We start from the raw sequence: 19866 nt of genomic DNA, 5'->3' as shown, positions 1-19866 counted from the left end.
ATCTAATACCATCTACCACTTTACTAATTCCTACGGTATTTCGACGTTGGGACGTTGAAACTTTATTCGCTTGAGGCTCATCGCGCAATCGTCACCCGACGGGAACACGGATAATCGATCGTCAACGGTCGCTGATCATCTCATCACATCACCGAGATAGAACCGCAGAAGTCATGTCTGGCGTACAGGAAAAACAGCTCCATGAGTACGTTATTTCGGCATCTAATACGCCGCGACGCGCATCGTCGCGTTCGCGATGAGATGGAATTGCGCGTCTGCATTACCAAGCCTTGCGTAACGAACTAACACACCAACCACAGGCTCCTCTCCCGCTCCATGGTCGACATCTACGTCGGCCCCGAGAACACGCACTGGATCCTGCACGAGAAGCTGCTGTGCTACCACTCGCCCTTCTTCCGCAAGATCTTCTACTCCAAAGCCAACTCCGCGTCGCGCACGCAATCCTTCGGGCTCCCGGACGAAGAAGATGCGCCCTTCAAGACCTTCGTCGGCTGGCTCTACAGCTCCTCGCTGCCCGTCCCGCGCGAAGAAGCCGACCTAGGCGTCTGCTTCGACCTGTACCTGATGGCCGAGAAGTTCGAGATACCAGGCCTCGTCGCCGACGTCCTGCAGGTCGTCCGCGAATGGTACAAGTACAGCGACAGCTACCCCGGTCTGCGTCGCGTGCAGTACATCTACGCAAACACCGAGGAGGGCAGCCCCATGCGCCACATGCTTGTCCACGCTGTCGCGCGCATGATGGTTATCGAGAAGGGGATCCCTGCGCACTGGGACAAGGCGCTGCGTAAGAACGGACAGCTTGCTGTCGACATCATCAAGGCGATCCAGGACTGGCGTCTTGAAGAGGAGGTCGTGCCTGATGCGCGTGAGGAGCCGGCTGAGGCTGAGGACCTCGTCGATGTGGAGCAGGAGACGCAGAAGTTGGATGAGGAGGCTGAGCAGGAGATCGATGATGATGTTAGGGCTGAGCGCGCGGAGGAGGCAGATGACTCTGAGGACACGGTTGTTGAGAGCCCGACTAATGAGAGTAAACGCCCGCAGCCTAAGTCGAAGCAGAGTGGCAAGGATGTTGGACAGGACTTGAAGAGCAAGGATAATGGTCTTGTCAAGGACTTTAAGAAGTTCAGCCTCAAGGAGATGCCGAATGAGATGACCGGCGCTGACTATGGTACTCTTCGCGCGTAGGCTGGGCCATTCTTATCTTTCGCCACTTACTTCACATTTGGATTCAATTTGCATGAATTTCTGCTCTGTAGGGGGGAAATATATATCCGGCGTTTGGGATCTGGGGTTTTCGGGACATTTCTATCTTTCTCTTCTTTCTTGGTAACTTTCACTTCGAAAAAGAGAGAATAATGTCTTAGTAGCCTTTAGGGATTAGGTTTTTTTCTGTAGTTCAAGTTTGCAATTGTAACATCATTACCATCACCATCTTCGACTGCCTACCAATCGTACACAAGACCACTCTTGACAACATAAACTAATATTAAACTAGAGCTACGGTGAAGTTTACACATAGAAGCATAACGGGAACTGTTCATCCCTCACCCAAGAACAGTCTCCCCCCTAGCCATCCCCCTAACAAACAACGCCCTCGGCGCATTCTTATTCGCACAGGTAGTTATCGCATTAACACAGATACCACCACCACCCCTGCAGCATGTCTTCACAACGCACAGCTGGTTCGGTCCACAGTCCTCATTCACCGTGCATGCGGGACTGCTGCAGGGAGTAGAGCCCGGGATGCAGAGACCGCTGCCACCACTGATAGCGCCGCAGACACATCTCGAACCGCAGTAGACGTAGTTGGTGCACGAAGAAGGTGCGCAGCTGGGATTGGTGCATAGCCCGCGAGCGCAACCACCGCTTGCACACACGTTACCGCATGCGCCGCAGTTGTTGGGGTCGGTTTGGAAGTCCGGTCCTGATGTGGTAGTAGCAGTCGCAACAACCGTCATAGTTGGTGTCATAGTCTCTGTCGCAGCGATTTCCTGAGTCGCAGTCGTGGTCAGTGTGATGACAGTCTCGGTGAAGGCGGTAGAGGTCGAGATGCTAGTTTCGGTGGCGGTGCTGCTGACGACTACAGTAACGGTATGGGTTGCGAGAGAGAGACATTCGCAGGCTTTGGTGATCTGTGCGCAGTCGTATTGCTGGAGACCTTCTGGGGCGGTTGGGCAGAGTGTTGGGGTTGGGAGGATGGGCGAGGGTGTGAATGATGGTTCGATGGAAGAAGACTCTTTGGTGCTGGTGAGTGCCGAGGAAGATAGCTCTGCGGTACTGGAAGGTGCGACGGATGATGGCTCCATGGTGCTGGAAGATGCTGTCGAAGTGAATTCAACAGAGCTGGGAGTGATGGTGGAGGATATCTCCATAGTGATTGAAGACGCTGCGACGGATGACTCTGCAATACTTGAGAGAGTAGAATAAGCCGGCTCCAATACGCTCGACGCGTACGACGCCTGTGATGCAGTCGAGTAGGCCAGATGCGATGCTTGCACTGTACTCAGCGATTGCGACGATAGTATCTCTACCGCACTGGAAGATTTCACACCCGGGTAGCTTGCTGTGCTCGAGCATCTCGTGGATGTCGATGAGGGAGTCGCAGTAGTCGAAGACTTCTTGCTCTTAGTGCATGATGTGCTGCTGGAACTGAGCGTCTGCATATAATCGCGTTTGATGGGTGCTTCGGCTGTCACCGTTACTATCGTTGCCGTCGCTGGACATAGCTGTACTTCGGTAGTCCTAGGAATGTTAGAGTGTGTAGACGCGGCATCCGTGCGAAGTGACTCACGTGGTAATAGTTACTAAGACTGCATCGGCTGTCAAGGTGGTAGTGCCAGTGACTGTAGTCTCGTCGGTGTTTGTGAAAGATTCTGTGAGTGTGGTCGTCTCAAGAGTGTCTGTAGTTGAAATGACAGTCGATGTGCTTATTGCGCGCGAAGTGACGGTGACGGTAGGGATGCCCAGGAGCGACGAACAGAATTCCGCAGCTGTTGGCACCGCTCGTAGCTCATCGACAAGAGGCGAAACGAGTTGACACCCCAAATCTTTGACGTCAGTGAATCCAGGAGTATCTTCCTGGGCTGAGCTGGCAACTGCCAAAGAGAGAAGGAGGGAGGTGATGGATTTGCGCATTTTGATGAAGTTTTCCGATTCTGGGCCGACTGTGGACGTTTGTTCCTGCCACTGGAGAGAAAGACGAGTTGAGTGAACATTAGATTAGATGGCCACAGCAGCATATATACACCTTCCAAAGAGGTTTACCCACAGAGCCATCTTCGTGGCGCTCGAGATGGCTGAGCTGAAGCAGGGCCAGACGAGGTCATTCGGGCATTCCGACGGCGACTTTGCTTCCATTGCTGCCACTTGCAAGTCTCCATTGACCACAGAAGCGAAATGGCTTTCGATCTAAACCCGCGAAAGTGTAAGCTCCCTACTGGATTGCCAAGTTGTGGATAGAAACTTGACTCGAATAGGTCTATTCGCAATGGAAATGCTGCAATGCTTGATCAGATAACCCAAAAAACTCTAGCACATCTACAAAAGACACGCAGGGACTTCGTGGCGTATCGAATGGACAATGCGTCACGATGGAATTGGTTGGTGTGAGGCTTGAGGTGTACCTGGCTAGTGCAGATCTGGGGAAAGCCTCGTCTAGGCCGCCATAGATCTCGTCCCCCTGTCTGTGCTTGACGACGGGCAACGCGATAGTTGACGCCGCATCTTACGATCATCGAATCGTGGACTCATCAATCAGTCGTCAAATCATGGAAAATCACCCTCCAGGAGAATGAATATGAAGACGACGATAGCAGAGTTGTCAGATCGTTGAAGAAGGGGTATCTTTGATTGCAGGTGACAAATATTGAAAGTATTCGAAAATTGCCCGTACAGACTATTGAGCAGTACGGCGCTCGTCGGGCATGTTCTTCCGCTCTTTCGCCGTGACCTTCTTGCGACGGCGTTCGATGACCTTTTCGCGCTGCTTCGATTTCATGTTCTGGAAGCGGTCGACTAATGCAATCTTCTTTTGCTCGGCTGGAATATAATGTCAGTACGTGCATGTTGGGACGGGGGAATTAAGTGGGCTTACACTTCTTCAAGAAGAAAGGCTGTTTGCCCTCCTTGACAAGCTCCTTCTCCTTCTTCTTGTGCTCCCGTGTCACCTCCTGTAGCTTTTCCTTGTTCTCGCGGGCCTTTTGTTGCGACTCCATAGAGAGTAGCTTCTTCTTCAGCTGCTCCTGCTCGACCGGGTTCTTCGTCTTCTTTATAGTCTGACGTAGTTCAGCGATCTCGGATTTTCGGTAGTCGTTAAGAAAATCGTAACGCTTTTTGACCACGAACTCATCAGGCTGGGGTCCCGAGGCATTGTCGAACCGGGGGTCACGGAAGACTGGCTTCTTCACATCGACTACATTCCGCTTACGTGACACCGCACGCTTGCTCGACTGGACAGCGGGGGCGTGTTTGCTCGAGCGCGCTTTTGGAGCTGCGTCGGAGTCGGAGTCTTCATCCTCGTCGGCTTCCTGAGTGTCTCGTTTGCTCTCGCTTTTGCTCTTGTTCTTCTTGTCTGTCTTCGCTTTCTTGCTGGGCTGTGCACCGTTCGCAAGCTTTTCAGCCTTGATCTGCCGTAACCGCTCCCTCAATGCTTCCAGCTTATCCTCTTGTGATTTCGTTGTGTCGTCGCCTCGTTTGCGCTTCCGGTCGGCGGGTTGTTGTTTTGAGATGGCGTCTTGTGCTTTGGCTAATGCTCCAAAAGAGACTTTGCTCATTTGCGCTTTTACTTGGTCATCGTCGGAGGCGTCTGACTTGGGGATGTTAGTGGTATGCGCTGGCGAGGCTAAGTGTCAAGAACTCACCATGTCCTCATCTCCCGATTCCCCATCTTCCTCGCCATCTGAACTGATCACGTTTCCGCCCTCATCTGCCTCGATCACAGATGCAGAAGAGGATCGGTCGGTGACCTCGTAGTAGCTCTCGGCGTCTGAACTGTCTTCGGCGGCGCGCAGAGTGCGATCCAACTTGCTCGAGAGCACCATGGTAAAGCCCAGATTTGAGGATGTCGCCGTGAAAGCGCTTGTTGAGGGTGTATCAGTGTCGCAGTGTCGGTGTTCCTATCGCGTTCTTCTTCGCCGCGGTCTCCAACATTTTTGTGGACCCCACCTGCCGGGGGTTTGATTCGCCGACAGGGCCGACAGACAGGCAACTGCGCCCAAATTTCGAGTGCGCCTTCCACCGTTGGGCTTCATGCTGCGTGCTCTCCGTCTTCACCTCACCAGGCTTCTCACCGCTCACCCCTCCCGTCCCGCCGAGCGTCTGTCGCTATCGCACGTGCTCCATGGCCGCAGTCGCATCAGCTCGGTACAGCATCCCCCACTGCGCTCCAGTCGCAACTTCCTCCACTAACACCGACAACTTCAAGACCAAGACAGGTCGAGACAGCACTCCTCACGGGCGCCCGCTCTTTGCCTCCGCAAGCGCCAGCATGAACGAGTCATGGAATCCGAATGCGATGCCCTTCCGCCCGGGCGGCTTTGACCGTCGCGAGCAGAGCTTTGGCGCCTTCGAGAACCAGCTTCCACCACCACCCCCTCCTCAATTCCAGGGACCACCACCAGGACCATACGGGCCGCCGAATGGCTTCTTCAACCAGAACTTTGCGCCGCCTCCGCCGCCGCCCCAGCAGCCCCCGCACATGTTCAGCAACCAGCACCATGACTTCGCAATTCACCAGCAAGCCATGGCATACCACCACTGGATGGTGCAGAACGGCCACCCGCATCACCCACCGCCGCCGCCTCCTTTCCCGCTAGGTCCAGAGGCCTTTTCGGGGCGCCCACCACCACACATGCCGCCTCATGGCCAGCCGCCGTTTGGTGGGCCGCCATTTGGCCAGCAGCCATACGGACATCAGGCGCATCACGGTGGACCCCCGCCTATGCCTCACCAGCAACACCAAATGTACCCGAACCGTCCGCCCTACCATATGATGCAACAGCAGGCAAACTTCCCGCATGGAGCAAGGAACGAGGACATACAGTATGCTTTCGATGCCTTGTTGAAGGGTCTAAAGTCAAAGAGCCGCACCGCTAATACTCAGAACAGGGCACCAACTCCTCCAGGCAAGAAGTCAAAGTCTGGGCTTACTGCCAACGGGCAAGCTAAGCAGAACGAGTATGGTACCCTCCACCGCATTGCTTCGTTTGAAGCCAAGAGCTCTCGGATTAACAAACTTCACAGTACCCCGAAGGCACCCAAGGCACCTAAAGCGGCTGGCGAAAAGAAAGGACGCTATGGTGACGAAAAGATCATGCTTCCTGCGCCGCAGCCTACGCAACAGTATCTGGACCAGGCCGCTGCGGAGCCTACCACCAACGAGACACCGGGCCAAATGCTGGTTATCCTGGATCTCAACGGCACGGTGCTCTTCCGCCCCAATAAGAACGCCAAGACTATGATCGAGCGCCCATACCTGAAGCCTTTCCTGCGCTACCTTTTCGAGAACTTCAAGGTCATGGTGTGGTCTAGCGCGAGGCCAGACAACGTGAAGTCTCTAGTCAGCCAAGCATTGGACAACGATCTCCGGTCGAAGCTCGTCGCTCAATGGGCCCGCGACAGTTTTGGACTATCGCCGACAAACTATCAGCAGAACGTGCAGGTATACAAGAACCTGAAGCTAGTGTGGAGTCGAAGTCAGATCCAGTCTTTCCATCCGGATTATGAGGCCGGCAGTCGCTTCGGCCAGCACAACACGGTGCTGATTGACGACTCTTCGCTCAAGGCGAGTGCGCAACCGCACAACCTCCTGGAGATCCCCGAGTTTTGCGCTACTCCAGAGCAAATGCAAGGTGACGTGCTCCGAGAGGTAGCAGGTTACTTGGAGGCATTAAGGAGGCAGGCGGATGTATCGCAATTCATCAAGAAGGTTCCGTTCACTGCCGGCGGAGGGTGGACGTTCGACTGGCCTGACGCGGATGCTGGCGGTGGCGAGATGACCAGCAAGGTGTCTGCGGGTAATGCTCCTACTACGAGTAAGAAGAAGAACAAGAAGAAGCAGGCCAATGCCGCGGCAGCTGCAGCAAGTAGAACTAACACTCCTTTGTCACAGACAATTGATACCCTCGCAGCCGTGTCGCTAGCCGCACCTGCGCAACAGCAACAGCAGCAGCAGCAGCAGCAGCAACAACAAGCGCAGATGCAACAACACCAGCAAATGCAGCCTCAGCAGCAGCATGCGTAAAAGCAATTTCATTTCGACAGATGGAGAGGGAAGAAAGTACACATGTACAACCTTTTACGCGAAGGCGCGGTTTGCCGACTGGGTGCAGGTGATTGCATAGGTAGCTTGGATTTAGCGGATGTCTTCTCTATGTACCAAAAGTATGCGATATGACGGCCGACCATAATGTACAGCTTCAAGCTGAAAACTTCGATACCAATACTGAATGTATTCACATTGTCCTCTCGCGTCAGGTGATGACTTTCCTACCATCTCACACCAGCAAAAAGACAAAACAACTTGCCATCTTCTCGCGATTTTTGCTACCAGACTTTGAATACTCTTTTGGACATAACATTCTCACAAAAAGGCAAAAAGAACAGCTTAGATTGGTCACTACGAGGGTCGAACTCGCGACCTTGGCGTTATTAGCACCACGCTCTAACCAACTGAGCTAAGCGACCGGGTTTTGTTGTTGTTCGATAGAGGATTGCTCCGTAGAATATATTATAATCATGGTAGTATCACGCTGAAAAGCGAGTTCCTGTAGAGCACTCACTCCTCGGACTGGTGAGCGCGATGTCATGGCAAGGGCCCTTCTTTCCAATGTGAATTGGAGTCAGAGGTGCGGGGCAAGGCGGGGCACTCGTCCTGGATATGGTAGAGGGAAGTCACCACCCGACACGAGAGGAGATATGGGCATGACTTGTCCAGGGATTAAAGGGGATAGGCTAGGAGGCTACGGTACTTTGAGATGCTAGATAACTTTGGCTTTTGGGCTTATGTTTGCTGCATGTGTGTTTGGGGGTTTATTGTACGGGTGATATTACAAATAAGCCAGAAGTCTACATTACCTTGGATAGGTGCAAAACTCTGGTTCTCACACTGATGTAGGCTGCACGTCTGCCCGGTGATTTACTTGTGCGAGGTAGAGTAATACATGTGCGAAGCAACAACATGAACAGCCAATAGTGACATCCGACTGCATTCCAGACAATACTGTCATAGTAGCTCCCTATGTGCTCTTTGAGATAAGTCGCAGTTGTCTGCATACGTTCATTGTTCATGTATACCGTACAATCATGCCGTCATGATATCGCGGCTCCAAGGCCATTCCTACACCTTCGGCACTGCATCCCCCACACTCCCCATATCCATACTCAGCGCATCTCTACACGCGCCACCCTCACACACCATAACACCCTCACTCGCCTTATCCATGCTCTTGACAAGCGCGTTCCGCTGACTCAACCACTCACCCATGCCCTTACCCACTCTACTAACAGTACCAAGACCGGCCGGTCGCTCCCGATACCGCTGTAGCCACTCATCCACCCTTTGACCTTCACCCGTGATAACGCTATGTCTAATGCCGAGTTTGCCAACAACAACTGCGTCCATCATACTCGGGAAGAGGAAGGGGTGTTGCATAATCTCCGCTTCAAAAGCAGACGCCGTATCCCGTGCTTTCTTGGTATACTCCTCGTCTTCTAGCAGCGCACCCAGACGATCTAGGTTCTGCGCTGAAACGCCGTTTGTGCCTGGTTCGGCGTTATCCATGCCGTCCTTCAGCCGCATGATGAGGTCCTGTTGGTTTTCGGGCGTGGAGAAGAATCCCAGGTGTTGTTTGTCCCAGAACATTTTCAGTTGGGTTTGCTGGAGGTCGTCGGCCCATTGGAGGTAGCTGTCGTTGAAGGTGGCTTCGTAGAGGGAGATTAGGCCGGATATCAGGTAGGCGTAGTCGTCGGCGAAACCGGGGGCGTCGCCGCGGCCTTCGCGGTAGACGCGGATGAGGGTTTTGGTGGACGGGTTGTAGAGCTCTTTTTGCAGGAAGGCGGCGGCTTTTTCGGCGGCGGCTAGGTACTGTTTTGAGCGTATGGGATCTTGTGATGAGAGGGCGGCGGATGTTCGTGCGAGAGCGCCGATGGCGAGACCGTTCCAGGATACTACGATCTTGTCGTCTAGACCTGGCCGTGGGCGCTCCTTGTTGCGGTGCTCGAGCAGTTTCTGCCGGCCCTCGGTTAGTATCTTGCTGACCTCGTCTTCTGATAGGCCAAACTGTTTTGAGAGATCTGCTGGTGTTGCGGTGATGGCTAGTACGTTCTGGTTGATCAGCTCGTCATGCGCATCGTGTTCGGGCTCAACATTGCCCTCATCTTTGACATTGTAGTATCTCGCAAGAATCTCTGCGTCTCGGTCGCCTAGTATATCCTGGAACTCTTTCAGTGTCCATACGTAGAAGGCACCCTCTCGCTTCTCCTTGTCGTTTGGCCGGTATAATGAGTCAGCATCCTCAGATGAGAAGAAGCCTCCGCTCTCAGCATGCATTGGCGGGCTGGTAAGATACGTCGCGATGTCGTGGACCGCGGACAGATGTTCAGGACTCTTGGTCATGAGATACGCGTCCAGGTATACGGGTAGGAGTTGCGTCTGATCGTACAACATCTTCTCGAAATGCGGTAGGCTCCAATCCTTCGTGACAGAGTATCGCGCAAAGCCGTTTCCGATCTGATCGTGTATGCCCCCCTTGTTCATCGCGTCTAGTGTCGCCAGTACCATGTCTTTCGCATGTGTGCAGTCCTTTGCTCCGAGCACTTCTCTGACTGCATTTGGATATTCGGATAGCTTAAGGAGGAATTGGAGGTTCGAAGGTGTTGGGAACTTGGGTGCGCTGCCAAAGCCTGCGTGCTTCGCATCGTATCGCTTCTTGAAATGCTGTCATGGATTAGTAAACGGTCTTTAGCAAAGCCCCCCATACACACCTCAAATGCTTCATCCAGAAGATCTAGGTCAAGACCTTCATGAGCTGCACCATCTTTCCTGCTGATGTTTCCGTCCTCCGCAAAGTCTCGCAGTTGCGCTGTGATCTCCTTCGCCGAGTCCAGACACCTCTGTCGCTGATCCCTCCACACATCGCGAATCTTCTTGAGTATGCCAACAAACCCAACGTGCTCTCCCATCGCCATCGTGGACCCTGGACCAGGCCAGTAGGTCCCTCCAAATATCGGTTCCAGATCTGGTGTGATGAAAGCGTTCAGCGGCCACCCTCCTGAGCCTGTCGTTGCCTGAACATAATTCATATATATGCGATCGACATCCGGACGCTCTTCGCGATCGATCTTTATGGGTATGAAGTTCTCGTTCAGCAGCTTCGCGACCTCTTCATTCTCGAACGACTCGCGCTCCATGACGTGACACCAATGACATGCAGCATAGCCAATGCTGATGAATATCAGCCTGTTCGATTTCTTCGCCAGCTCAATTGCCTCTGGTCCCCACATCTGCCATGCGACCGGGTTGTTCATGTGGCCCCGAACATAGGGGCTTCGGCTCTCATTGAGGCGGTTCTTGAGCTTCAAGTCGTCGCCTGCGGTGGCGGACCCAGCGGAAGAACTATGCGCGTCCATTCTCAGGATAGATGTACGGAAGTCGCGCTGTTGCGCTCGCGATGTAGATGGTGGGGTCGCAGTAGCTGGAGCTGGTATACGGCGGGGTGGCGCGGTCGCGATGGGGGTGCGGGCAGATCGACAGGAGCCTCGAAAATTGAATCTCACGGCAGGCATGCAGCAAAAAAAGAGTTATGGTGAAATCTGGTGGCGCGCGGCTCCGAGGCTACTGGACGTTATCAATCATGCGAAGTAGCTCCGCGCCCCTGCCGAATTGCCCCGCATCCCGCCAACGACGTAATCTCTAGAACCCTGAGTGGCTGGGGAACGGCGCGGAGATTTGGTTCTCTGTAATCTGCATCCCTTCTGACCTGCATCGATTTCGCAGGGTGGTACGCAGATACATCGCGCCAACGTAAACTACAGTGTCATGACGTGCGCTGTACGCCATTTCTAGAAGCTTCCATCGGCTCGGCTTTGGTAGCGAAGCTCTTTGCGGAAAGCCCATCAACGACGCGCGATAGACAAAGACCATCTGTCATAGACAACTTCGTAGCCTGATATGGCCACATCTGGAGAGATAACAAGGGGACAGCAACGTCGGCTCACGCATGTTATGTCTGTTCTGGGACGCCATGTCGCACAGGATTGTGACTCTATTGCAAAGAACAAAGAGAGAAAGGGTTAAGATGATGTCTTTGGGGTTCGCCCGTACAAATGTTGAATCTGCGCCTGAAGCAAGTAGGCTGTTGTGTTCAAGAAGATCTTATCACGACCGAGGTGGGTCGATCCTTCCTGCGTAACAAACTCGAGAGTGGTTTGCAGTGCCCAGCTGTGAAATTAACTGGTGAGAAGTAGTTGCGATCCGTAACGCGGTCTAAGATGCCGCAGCTGCCTTGGTGCTGGTTACAAACATGAGTAGTCTGTGTAAGAAGGAAGTAGTCGAGTACGAAAGGTAAATCAGGATTGACTAGAGCCTCTATCGATCGCCTAATTCGATTTGAGATGAGCGAAGGTGCAACGGACACACGCGTCTCGACTTCGGCGCTCCAGCTGCAACTTCTCACTGAGACGCTATTGACAGTTATGCCATCCGAAAGCAGAGGTGACTCTTATTACTGCCAAGGAATAACCTTCACCACTACTATGCACAGTCACCCACTTGTGACCACCTGAGCAATGGCCAGCAGGATCCGACTGCCATCAATGGCATCGCCTCTGTTACAGATACCCTCGTCTTCTCGCGATGAGCGTGATAGTGGCTTCCCAAGTGCGCTCGGGTTGTCTCTCACCTTGTGGTAGTCGCTCCTACCTCACCGTAGCTACTCGCGCCTAATCCGGTACTGATAAACAATCAACAGCTTCCTTCCTCCCTCCCCTCCACCACGACTTGACTCAACCACCCCACACTCCTTCATCTGTCGCTCCCTCGATTTTCTCCTTGCGCAGCTTGCCTGACAGGATACACTCTCTTTACATTTCGTGCAACTACACTCACTTCTTTATCTCAGTCGCGCAAGTCGCCCTTCGGCACCTCACAGCTTCCAGGAAGCTAGCAACTAGGTAGCCACAGTAGTCTTCATTCTGGAATATAACTAACATGGCAAGCAGTCTTTCTATCCTCTCCTTTCGGTGATCTGGTTTCGACACTATTCAAGACTACTACGTACACGAGCACTTTGAGTCACTCCAAGATGCATCACTTCATCCTTGTCGCTTCAGCTCTGGCCGCTAGTATCCTCGCTCATCCGCACATCCATGCAAGGCAGCCCGGAGTCGTCTATGAGACCAAGATGATCATACAGACGGTCGTTGTCACGGTTACTCGAGGCTACACTCCGCCGACATCCACCTCTTTGGCGCTATCCGCTACCGCCAGCCCCGAGCCCACTCCAACCCCAGAGCCGATGCCCCAGCCTGCCCCTCAGCCTGAGCCCTCGACTTCCAAGGTTCCTGATGCTCCCGTTATATCACAAGCACCTATGCCCAGCTACAGTCCTGCGCCCAAGCCTGCCGATCCAGTTCAAAAGCATCCATCGGGCGAAGACCAGGCCTACCTCTCTTCTGGACCCGACTATCAAGCTGCTATACTGTTCCATCACAACGCCGTTCGTGCAAATCACGATGCAGCTCCACTGACCTGGGACTCCGCGTGCGAGGCGAATGCGCGCATTGCTGCTAGCAGGTGCGACTTCGAGCACTTCACCCCACAGGGCGCCGGCCAAGGTCAAAACTTGTTTGTTGTTTCTGGCGACGCGTTCAACGTTACGGCGGGCATATCGGAGACCTGGTACCATGGCGAGCTTCCGCACATGACACCTTGGTTTGGCAAGAGTGACCTACCCCATGAGGTCTTCGAGAAGGTCGGTCATCTTACACAGATGGTGTGGAAGGACACCACCAAGGTCGGATGCGTCTCTCTCGACTGTGGTGGGGCCATGACTGTCAACGGCATAGGTTCGGCCATGAACAAGTACACAGTCTGCAATTACTCTCCGTCGGGTAACTACAAAGGCCGGTATGGAGCGCAAGTCGCCCCTCCTATCCCATCTGCCAACTTTATCGGCTGGGCAGACTAGTCGTCACTTCAGCTGATACGTCCTGTCTTTTCGATCTTTACGATGATATGGGCTATCAGCGCTTATGGTTATACGGATATCGCTCGGCAGATCGGGAGCATGGGACGCATGAGGCAGGCCTTCCCTCGTTGTTTCCTTTCTGGCATGGTTACTAGTCTCCTCCTAGCGTTCACTACTTCCATCAGCCAAGTGCCAAAAGTCTCAGCGAATGCATATCGCCGTACATTACGATGTGCGACCAGTCTCAAAGTGATTCCAGACGCAGCTTATCTCGATACAATGTCCATGCCCGTGCCTCAAAGTGCTCGTGATGCGTGGAGCTGAAGGTTGCTTGCTTGTGACCCACTTGTATTTGTCCGTCGCTTTAGCTTACACAAAATCGGTGCAAAGATCTCGCAGTATTGATAGAAGTGGTAGCGGCGAAGTTGCGAGAGAGCGGACCCTTTCGACGGGCGTTGATGACGTCGTGGGCGAACCTCGGCCGCTAGCGACGCGTCTCCTGCACACGACGCGTCGCGCTTGCCAACCTCTTTCATCCACCATGGTATGCTTGCTATGCTACAACATACGATATTGAAGAATATTCCCTTGCTGCCTTTGTTCCCGAAGCCCAGAACCGAAATGTTACCAGGGGAATATTACGCGCACGCGCGTAGTAGCAGCAAGTGAATGCGTCGCTACGCCCCGCAGTCGGTCTTTCCATTCGCGATGCGATATCAATACCGCGTAAGGTTTACGCACTCTACACTCACTACGAAGTGCATGGTCAGGGAGACTGCATGGAATCATCTTTTGATACTAGGTATTTGTTCTACATCCCATGTCGCCACATCCGTGACGATGTCTTCACTGCTCGTGCTGAGCTGGCACGGGTACCGTATTTCTGGAGCTTATTTTGACTCGGCAGCCCCGGCATACTGTCACGGCTCGAGAGTTTGTGTGCTGCTGGACGTCATAGCCCCGCAAAAGCCTTTCACTACTAGTTAACTTGAAGTGAACGCTGGGTGCACGGTCCCTGATTGCTTCTGCCTAGGCATACCACGAACTCCTCCCTGCCACTTTACCCACCCAACTGAGCACTACCAGCGACGGACTACGTTGAAAATTCTCAACTGCTACCGAATATGGCCTGCGCACCTAACCTCGCGAGTCTTCCCAACGAACTGAAGACAAGCATCTTCTCTTACATCAGATTAAAAAAGGAACAGGCAGCTGTTTGTCTTGTGAGCCGCGATTGCAAACAGATCATGGCGCCCCAAATGTGGTTTTGGCTCGACCTAACACCCACGACCATGTCAACCGCGAAAACAATGGCCCTTTTAGATCCCGATAACGGTATACTTCACCACGTCCGTCGAATTTTAGTCTACCACGGCCCACGAAAGTCACTCCGAGGTCACTCTCAGGAGTTCGAGTCTGCCATCCAACTCATTGTAACTGCATTACCGAGAGACACTCTACTTTCTTTCTGTACGTCAATGAATTTTGATCCTGGGTTTTTGCTCAACCTACTCCGCCATCAGAGGAGACTTGATCGTCTCGAGATACCTACGAGATTATCAGACCGGAACACATTGATCGGTCTTCAAGTTTCTACGCATGCGTCCTGGGTTTCCGCTACGCTGCGCGAATTGAGGAGGCTACAGGTACACGTTGGCTCGGTGGATTGCGCTCACGAAAGCTGCGCATACTTGCTAAGGAACTCTCCGAAGCTTCGTCAGCTCAGCATCATGCCCGAAGAATCTCTACTACTTACTAGGAGTTACCACGAAGCTTCTCTCGGTAGTTCGAAGGGATGCGACGCTTTTGGTGGACCATTTGCAGACAGTGTTGTTGTGCAGCCATTGCAGCTAACACACTTGCAATTACGAGTCGATTTGAAGCTGCCTCGACCCGAAACTATACTCGCATACATCAATTTCTCTGGACTTCGATCGCTCTCAATCGACGCTTGTGGTCACGTAGGGCCATTTCTTGCAGCGCTTGCGGCTCAGTTTTCTCAAATCTGTAATCTGATCGGGTTAGAGATCGTATTGCGAGGCTTCGAGATCACCCCAGATGAAGACGTTCGACTGATTGAAGATGTGCTAATGTCCTGTTCGAGTCTTCAACGCCTCTGGATAAGCACAGGACAGGCCAGAACGGTGAATACCTTATACATCGTTCGACATGGTAGCACATTACGAGAGCTTGGTCTAAGCTTTAATCCGGAAGGTTCGACATACTATTCCGCACAAGATATGTCTCTTATATTATCATCCGCTCCGTATCTAGAGCAACTGGCTGTACACATATCTCCAATCGAGATGGGCAGCTCACAATCTCTCGGCACAGATTTCACACTCACAATACCGAGCTCTTATGATGTACCTAATGCCTTGGAGGCATTCTTGGTAGGTTCTTGAAGCCCAGAATCGGTATCGAACAATCTAATAACCAGTGATAGGCTTGCATTGCGCGTCATCCAACGCTCCGAAATATGCGCATGATTTCGCTACCGAATATCGACTACGGCCTTTCACCAAACCCTACTTTCCAGAATCGAGTTAGCATAACAGATGAACTCGTACCCAGCGCAGCTATGACCATGCAGTCGCTTGCTACAGCCATCGTCCGTTTCCTCGACAAGCTTGGCTCGGGTATAACATTGTTCGGGTTTTCCGCCGAGTACATGCCTACAGCCCGGCCAAGGAAAGATACCAACGGCCATCTATGGCCCCGGTATTTCTATACCCGCGGTCGTACTATCGATGCAATGGGGAAAGGAAGAGTCGCGGCTGTTCCTCTGCCGGCTGCGGGTCTGCCCGAAGACTCGTGTTTTAGTCGATCTTATGTGAAATAGTTGGGCTTCGAAATAATCTGTCGGAGACTACGGAGAGTGGATTGGATTGGCAGATAGTGCTTGAGATATCACAGTTGTAGGAATGACTTGACTATGCGTCACGCCGGAGGTTCTTTACGGATGCCTCGCTTGCAGGTTGAACATGTTTGAGATGTTACCTTCGTCTTAGACACTTATGTTCATTGTTTGTAATTTATAGCCAGGGCAAGGCTTCTCGCATGCTCGCAACGGTCGAGAGATAGATAAGAAGGTGGCACGCGGCTGTTAATCTGGCAAAGCAAGGAGGGCAAGAAGGACGAGGGTGCGATGCCTAAGTAACTAAGATCCTGCGCGTTCAAGACAATAATACGATTAGCTACCTATGTGTGGAAGGCTGGTGTCTAGTGTATTCATAATGGAAACCAAAGTAGTAAACGCCTTCAACCCACTGAGAAAAGTACCAGGCGTCTCCTCGTAGTCTGACATGTCGCAAACAATATGTCCTGGCGAGACCGACATCCTAATCTTGCAAAACGCGGGCGTCTACATCTTCCCTAGCGCCAGTGTTTGAGACTCGGCTGCGCATATGAAGTCTTGAAACCATTGGCGTTCTCCGAGATTAGCAGCCCCAACGAACGTCTATCGGCATAGTTAGTATAGTTGATCGGTCGTATAAGGACATCAGCTTACGGTTTGCAAACAGCTTGAACGAATCTGCGTTGTTCAGTGCCTTCCTGGAAGACAGCTTAACGGAAGGCCAGTAGTCATAAGCCCAGTCCTTGGTACCAGGGCTATACACCTCTGAAGAATGCGTCATCTCGTGCAGAAGTACAGTGCCCTGATCCTTGGCTGAACATTGCCCTTTCGCTACTGCCGGCAGGTCCCAGTAATCAGCGCAGAACGTGATGCCGAGACCAAGCCGGGCGTAGTATGCAAGATTACCGTTACAATTGCCGATACGGTCATGACAGTAGAGATTCAAGCTTGCACTAGGATTAGCGCATTCTTGCGCTATTGCGGTGTATCGGGCAGAAACCGCATCTTTCGTAGCTTGTGTTCGCGAGTGGAAGAAGGTTTCGAGATGGCGGTGGCCGGCTCGAGCTGCAGCTGCAGCTCCCAATGCTAGCTTTTGACAATTCTTTTGTGCCTCGGCGATTTGATCATTCATGAAAGCTATGAAGCCTGCGTCAGCGTTTGTGCGAGTCTGTGATGGAAAGGAGTACGTACGTCGGCAAAAGTAGGGATCTGCCCAACGTTCGGCTACTGGCTTGTGAGTAGCCGCTTCGGTACCGTTGACAGTGATGCTGAGCTTGTTGGAGCTGTATTGGAGATGGCCAACAAGCTCGGTCGAGTTGGTGTTGGCGTATTGCAGCATGCCGTTCGCGAACACATCAAAGCTTCCGCCGTTGCTGAGATCGTGTAGAGAGGCAGCTTCAATCGTCAACTCTTTCTTGTCTCCAGCTTCAAGAACAAGGAAGTCGTCTGTGGATAGGTTGTCGGTATCAAGGTAAACCCCGCTGATGCCTTCGAAAGGAACCTTGATAGCTGAATGTAGGTCAGTAATAGTTTGTCTTCAGTCGCGTTGGATTTGGTAGATCTAAGTAGAACTTACAACTGTTGCTAGCGAACATCGAGATGCGCTCGACGGGTAGCTTCTCATCGAAGAGAGTGGCTCTCCTGAGAAGGTTCAAAGCCATATCGCCGTTGTTCGTCACTACGACCTTGACGGCGGAGTTACCCGCGGCAGTGAGCTGAACGCCAAGCTCTGGTATTGACGATACTTCTCTTTTTTCAAGAGGAACGATATAACAAAGATGTGGATCAGGGAAACAGTCCACTACTTGCCCATTCAATGAGTAGGAGTTATAAAGAGCGTCTAGCCGCATAGTTAGCATAGTCTATACGGTGTGGGTACATGAGCTTACCCTGTGCGAACAACACGAAAGAATCTGCATTGTCCAGCGCCGCCTCGGTCGTCTTTACTCGCTCCGTCGTGTTATGGAAGCCATATTCCAAATCGTGCGTGCCAGGATGATATATCACAGGACTGTGCGTTAACTCGTGTAGAATCACGGTGCCCCGGTCCCCGCCTTGACCTGTCGGCTTCGGGTTCACTAGCGGCATGCCATAGAAGGATTGGCAGAATGTCACGCCGAAGTCGTCCTCACTTGTATAGAATGCCACTTCACCGGGCTTACACTGGTCGGGTTCGTAAGAACAGTGGTAACCCAAGCGTGGCTTGGTGCATTCCTTTGCTATTGCGTGGAAACGGGAAGCAACCTTCGCCCTGATGTCTGACGAATCCGAGTGGAAGTAGGCCGGGAACCTGGAGTCTTCATATGCGGCTTTGGCAGCGCGCAATGCTAGTTTCACGCACTGGCCTTGTGCCGTTTGAATCTGTGCGCGCTGGAAATCTGTGAAGCCCAAGTCAGCGTTTGCGCGGATCTATGATGGTATGATGAAGGGAGGAGTACGTACCGCTGCATTGGTCCTCGAAGTAGCGCTCGGCTACTGGCTTGGGAGCAGCCGCTTCGGTGCCGACAGGCGCGGCATGAATGTAGGTGGCCAAGAAAGCCAGGAAAGCCAGGAAATGAATAATAGACCACTTCATTTTCGAATGGAAAGCTGGTGGAAATGTTTGGAGAAGATTCGGAGTGAACTGTTTAGAGTTGTACTGTTGAAAGTGAGTCGTCTTATAATATTTCCAAATCAGCATATAAACACTAGCGTAAGCGAGGGATGGATGGGATTTCTGGTTGAGATTTCTGCAAATCAGCTGAAGCCAAAGCCCAAACTTACTTGCTCTCATGACGGTTATCATTTGGAAATACCGACCAATCTCGTCAGAAATGTATGGATTGCAGGGAACGTGAATGGTTCGTCGCACGTTGGTTGTTGCAGTACCGTGGAACGGAATTGAGACTGGGAAGCGATCGAATCGCAATCATGGTGCTAGCATGCGACACGTTGTCAGCGTACGTATCGCCCTTGCGATAAACGACCAGTCCGATCCAGAACCAGACCGCAGTCTAAGTCAAAGGCGCACTCCATGGCCAAGGTCGTCGCCGAAGCGACCCGCAGACTGCCCATGCGATAAGGCTGTGTCGTCTCTACCGAGCAGTTCGATGGACCCGAGGTAGCGCAGATACGAGGCTGAGGCTGATTCGGTAGAAACCAACGTTGAGGAGTGGAGAAGGCGTGGGTGGATATCTTGTTGAACGAAGGGGCGAGGTCGGCGCTTGCCGTGGCGGGCTGATGTATCGAACAACACCTAAAGGTAACAGCAAACCACTTTCCCACTTCTACCCACCTTCTCTACCCATTAATTTGTGTGGGAACTGCAACACAGCGTCTCCCTTCGTATTTGATATTCATCCGTCCCAAGTGCCCTCTACCCCTAATGGGACGTATCCTCATCGCTCGCCGGCTGTACCCAACGGGGACCACGTGAAGAACAAATCGCCGGTGCCAAAGCCTTCTGCCCCAGCTCTGAGGACGACCGTGAGCTTGGCCATAATGAAAACACTCTACCCCCCTCCAGACATCGGACTGGCAGCTGGAAGAAAATACTTCGCCATCGAGCAAGGGTCTCAAGCTCGGTCGCCCTTGATCTTCTCATTCTTATCCTAATCCTCTTTAACCTCCTCCAGATGTCGTTCTACACATCTGCGATGTCCCAGAGGCGACCCAGAGAAGACGAGCCAACCACACCTCCCGCATCTCATTTGACTCTTACGTGGGGAGATAGTCTACGAAAGAGGGAAGTATCGCATCTCCAGGAACCTCTGTGTAGTCTCTCTTTGGACAGCCTCCTCTTAATCCGAATCATCAGCCCCGCCG

The 19866-nt window shown here is 52.6% G+C and overlaps 6 protein-coding genes and 1 non-coding gene across 7 annotated transcripts; 3 read left to right on the top strand and 4 right to left on the bottom strand.

Moving 5' to 3' along the window:
* Positions 1 to 173: 173 nt before the first annotated feature.
* J4E88_009468 (uncharacterized protein) lies at positions 174 to 1206 on the top strand (the record flags this gene model as incomplete). Its single annotated transcript, XM_049403068.1, has 2 exons — positions 174 to 205; positions 321 to 1206. 2 exons carry the CDS (start codon positions 174 to 176, stop codon positions 1204 to 1206), a joined length of 918 nt encoding a protein of 305 aa, XP_049251196.1.
* Positions 1207 to 3916: 2710 nt separating this feature from the next.
* Positions 3917 to 5060, bottom strand: RRP36 (rRNA biogenesis protein rrp36; the record flags this gene model as incomplete). Its single annotated transcript, XM_049403067.1, has 3 exons — positions 3917 to 4059; positions 4115 to 4829; positions 4881 to 5060. 3 exons carry the CDS (start codon positions 5058 to 5060, stop codon positions 3917 to 3919), a joined length of 1038 nt encoding a protein of 345 aa, XP_049251195.1.
* Positions 5061 to 5506: 446 nt separating this feature from the next.
* J4E88_009466 (uncharacterized protein) lies at positions 5507 to 7261 on the top strand (the record flags this gene model as incomplete). Its single annotated transcript, XM_049403066.1, has 1 exon — positions 5507 to 7261. One exon carries the CDS (start codon positions 5507 to 5509, stop codon positions 7259 to 7261), a length of 1755 nt encoding a protein of 584 aa, XP_049251194.1.
* Positions 7262 to 7630: 369 nt separating this feature from the next.
* Positions 7631 to 7704, bottom strand: J4E88_009465. The gene has a single exon. It is a non-coding gene; the product is annotated as a tRNA-Ile (tRNA).
* Positions 7705 to 8356: 652 nt separating this feature from the next.
* Positions 8357 to 10647, bottom strand: J4E88_009464 (uncharacterized protein; the record flags this gene model as incomplete). Its single annotated transcript, XM_049403065.1, has 2 exons — positions 8357 to 9955; positions 10003 to 10647. 2 exons carry the CDS (start codon positions 10645 to 10647, stop codon positions 8357 to 8359), a joined length of 2244 nt encoding a protein of 747 aa, XP_049251193.1.
* A 1673-nt stretch (positions 10648 to 12320) lies between these two features.
* Positions 12321 to 13205, top strand: J4E88_009463 (uncharacterized protein; the record flags this gene model as incomplete). Its single annotated transcript, XM_049403064.1, has 1 exon — positions 12321 to 13205. The coding sequence occupies one exon, from the start codon at positions 12321 to 12323 to the stop codon at positions 13203 to 13205; it is 885 nt and encodes a 294-aa protein (XP_049251192.1).
* Positions 13206 to 16569: 3364 nt separating this feature from the next.
* On the bottom strand, positions 16570 to 18637 carry J4E88_009462 (uncharacterized protein; the record flags this gene model as incomplete). Its single annotated transcript, XM_049403063.1, has 6 exons — positions 16570 to 16604; positions 16717 to 17208; positions 17254 to 17571; positions 17639 to 17791; positions 17952 to 18440; positions 18505 to 18637. 6 exons carry the CDS (start codon positions 18635 to 18637, stop codon positions 16570 to 16572), a joined length of 1620 nt encoding a protein of 539 aa, XP_049251191.1.
* Between the last annotated feature and the right edge of the window lie 1229 nt (positions 18638 to 19866).

The sequence above is a fragment of the Alternaria novae-zelandiae genome, assembly GCF_023758075.1.
Source record: "Alternaria novae-zelandiae strain BMP 2774 chromosome Unknown scaffold_24, whole genome shotgun sequence".
Lineage (NCBI taxonomy): Eukaryota > Fungi > Ascomycota > Dothideomycetes > Pleosporales > Pleosporaceae > Alternaria > Alternaria novae-zelandiae.
The sequence above is the reverse complement of the archived record's forward strand: the minus strand, read 5'-3'. Positions and strand labels throughout refer to the sequence as shown.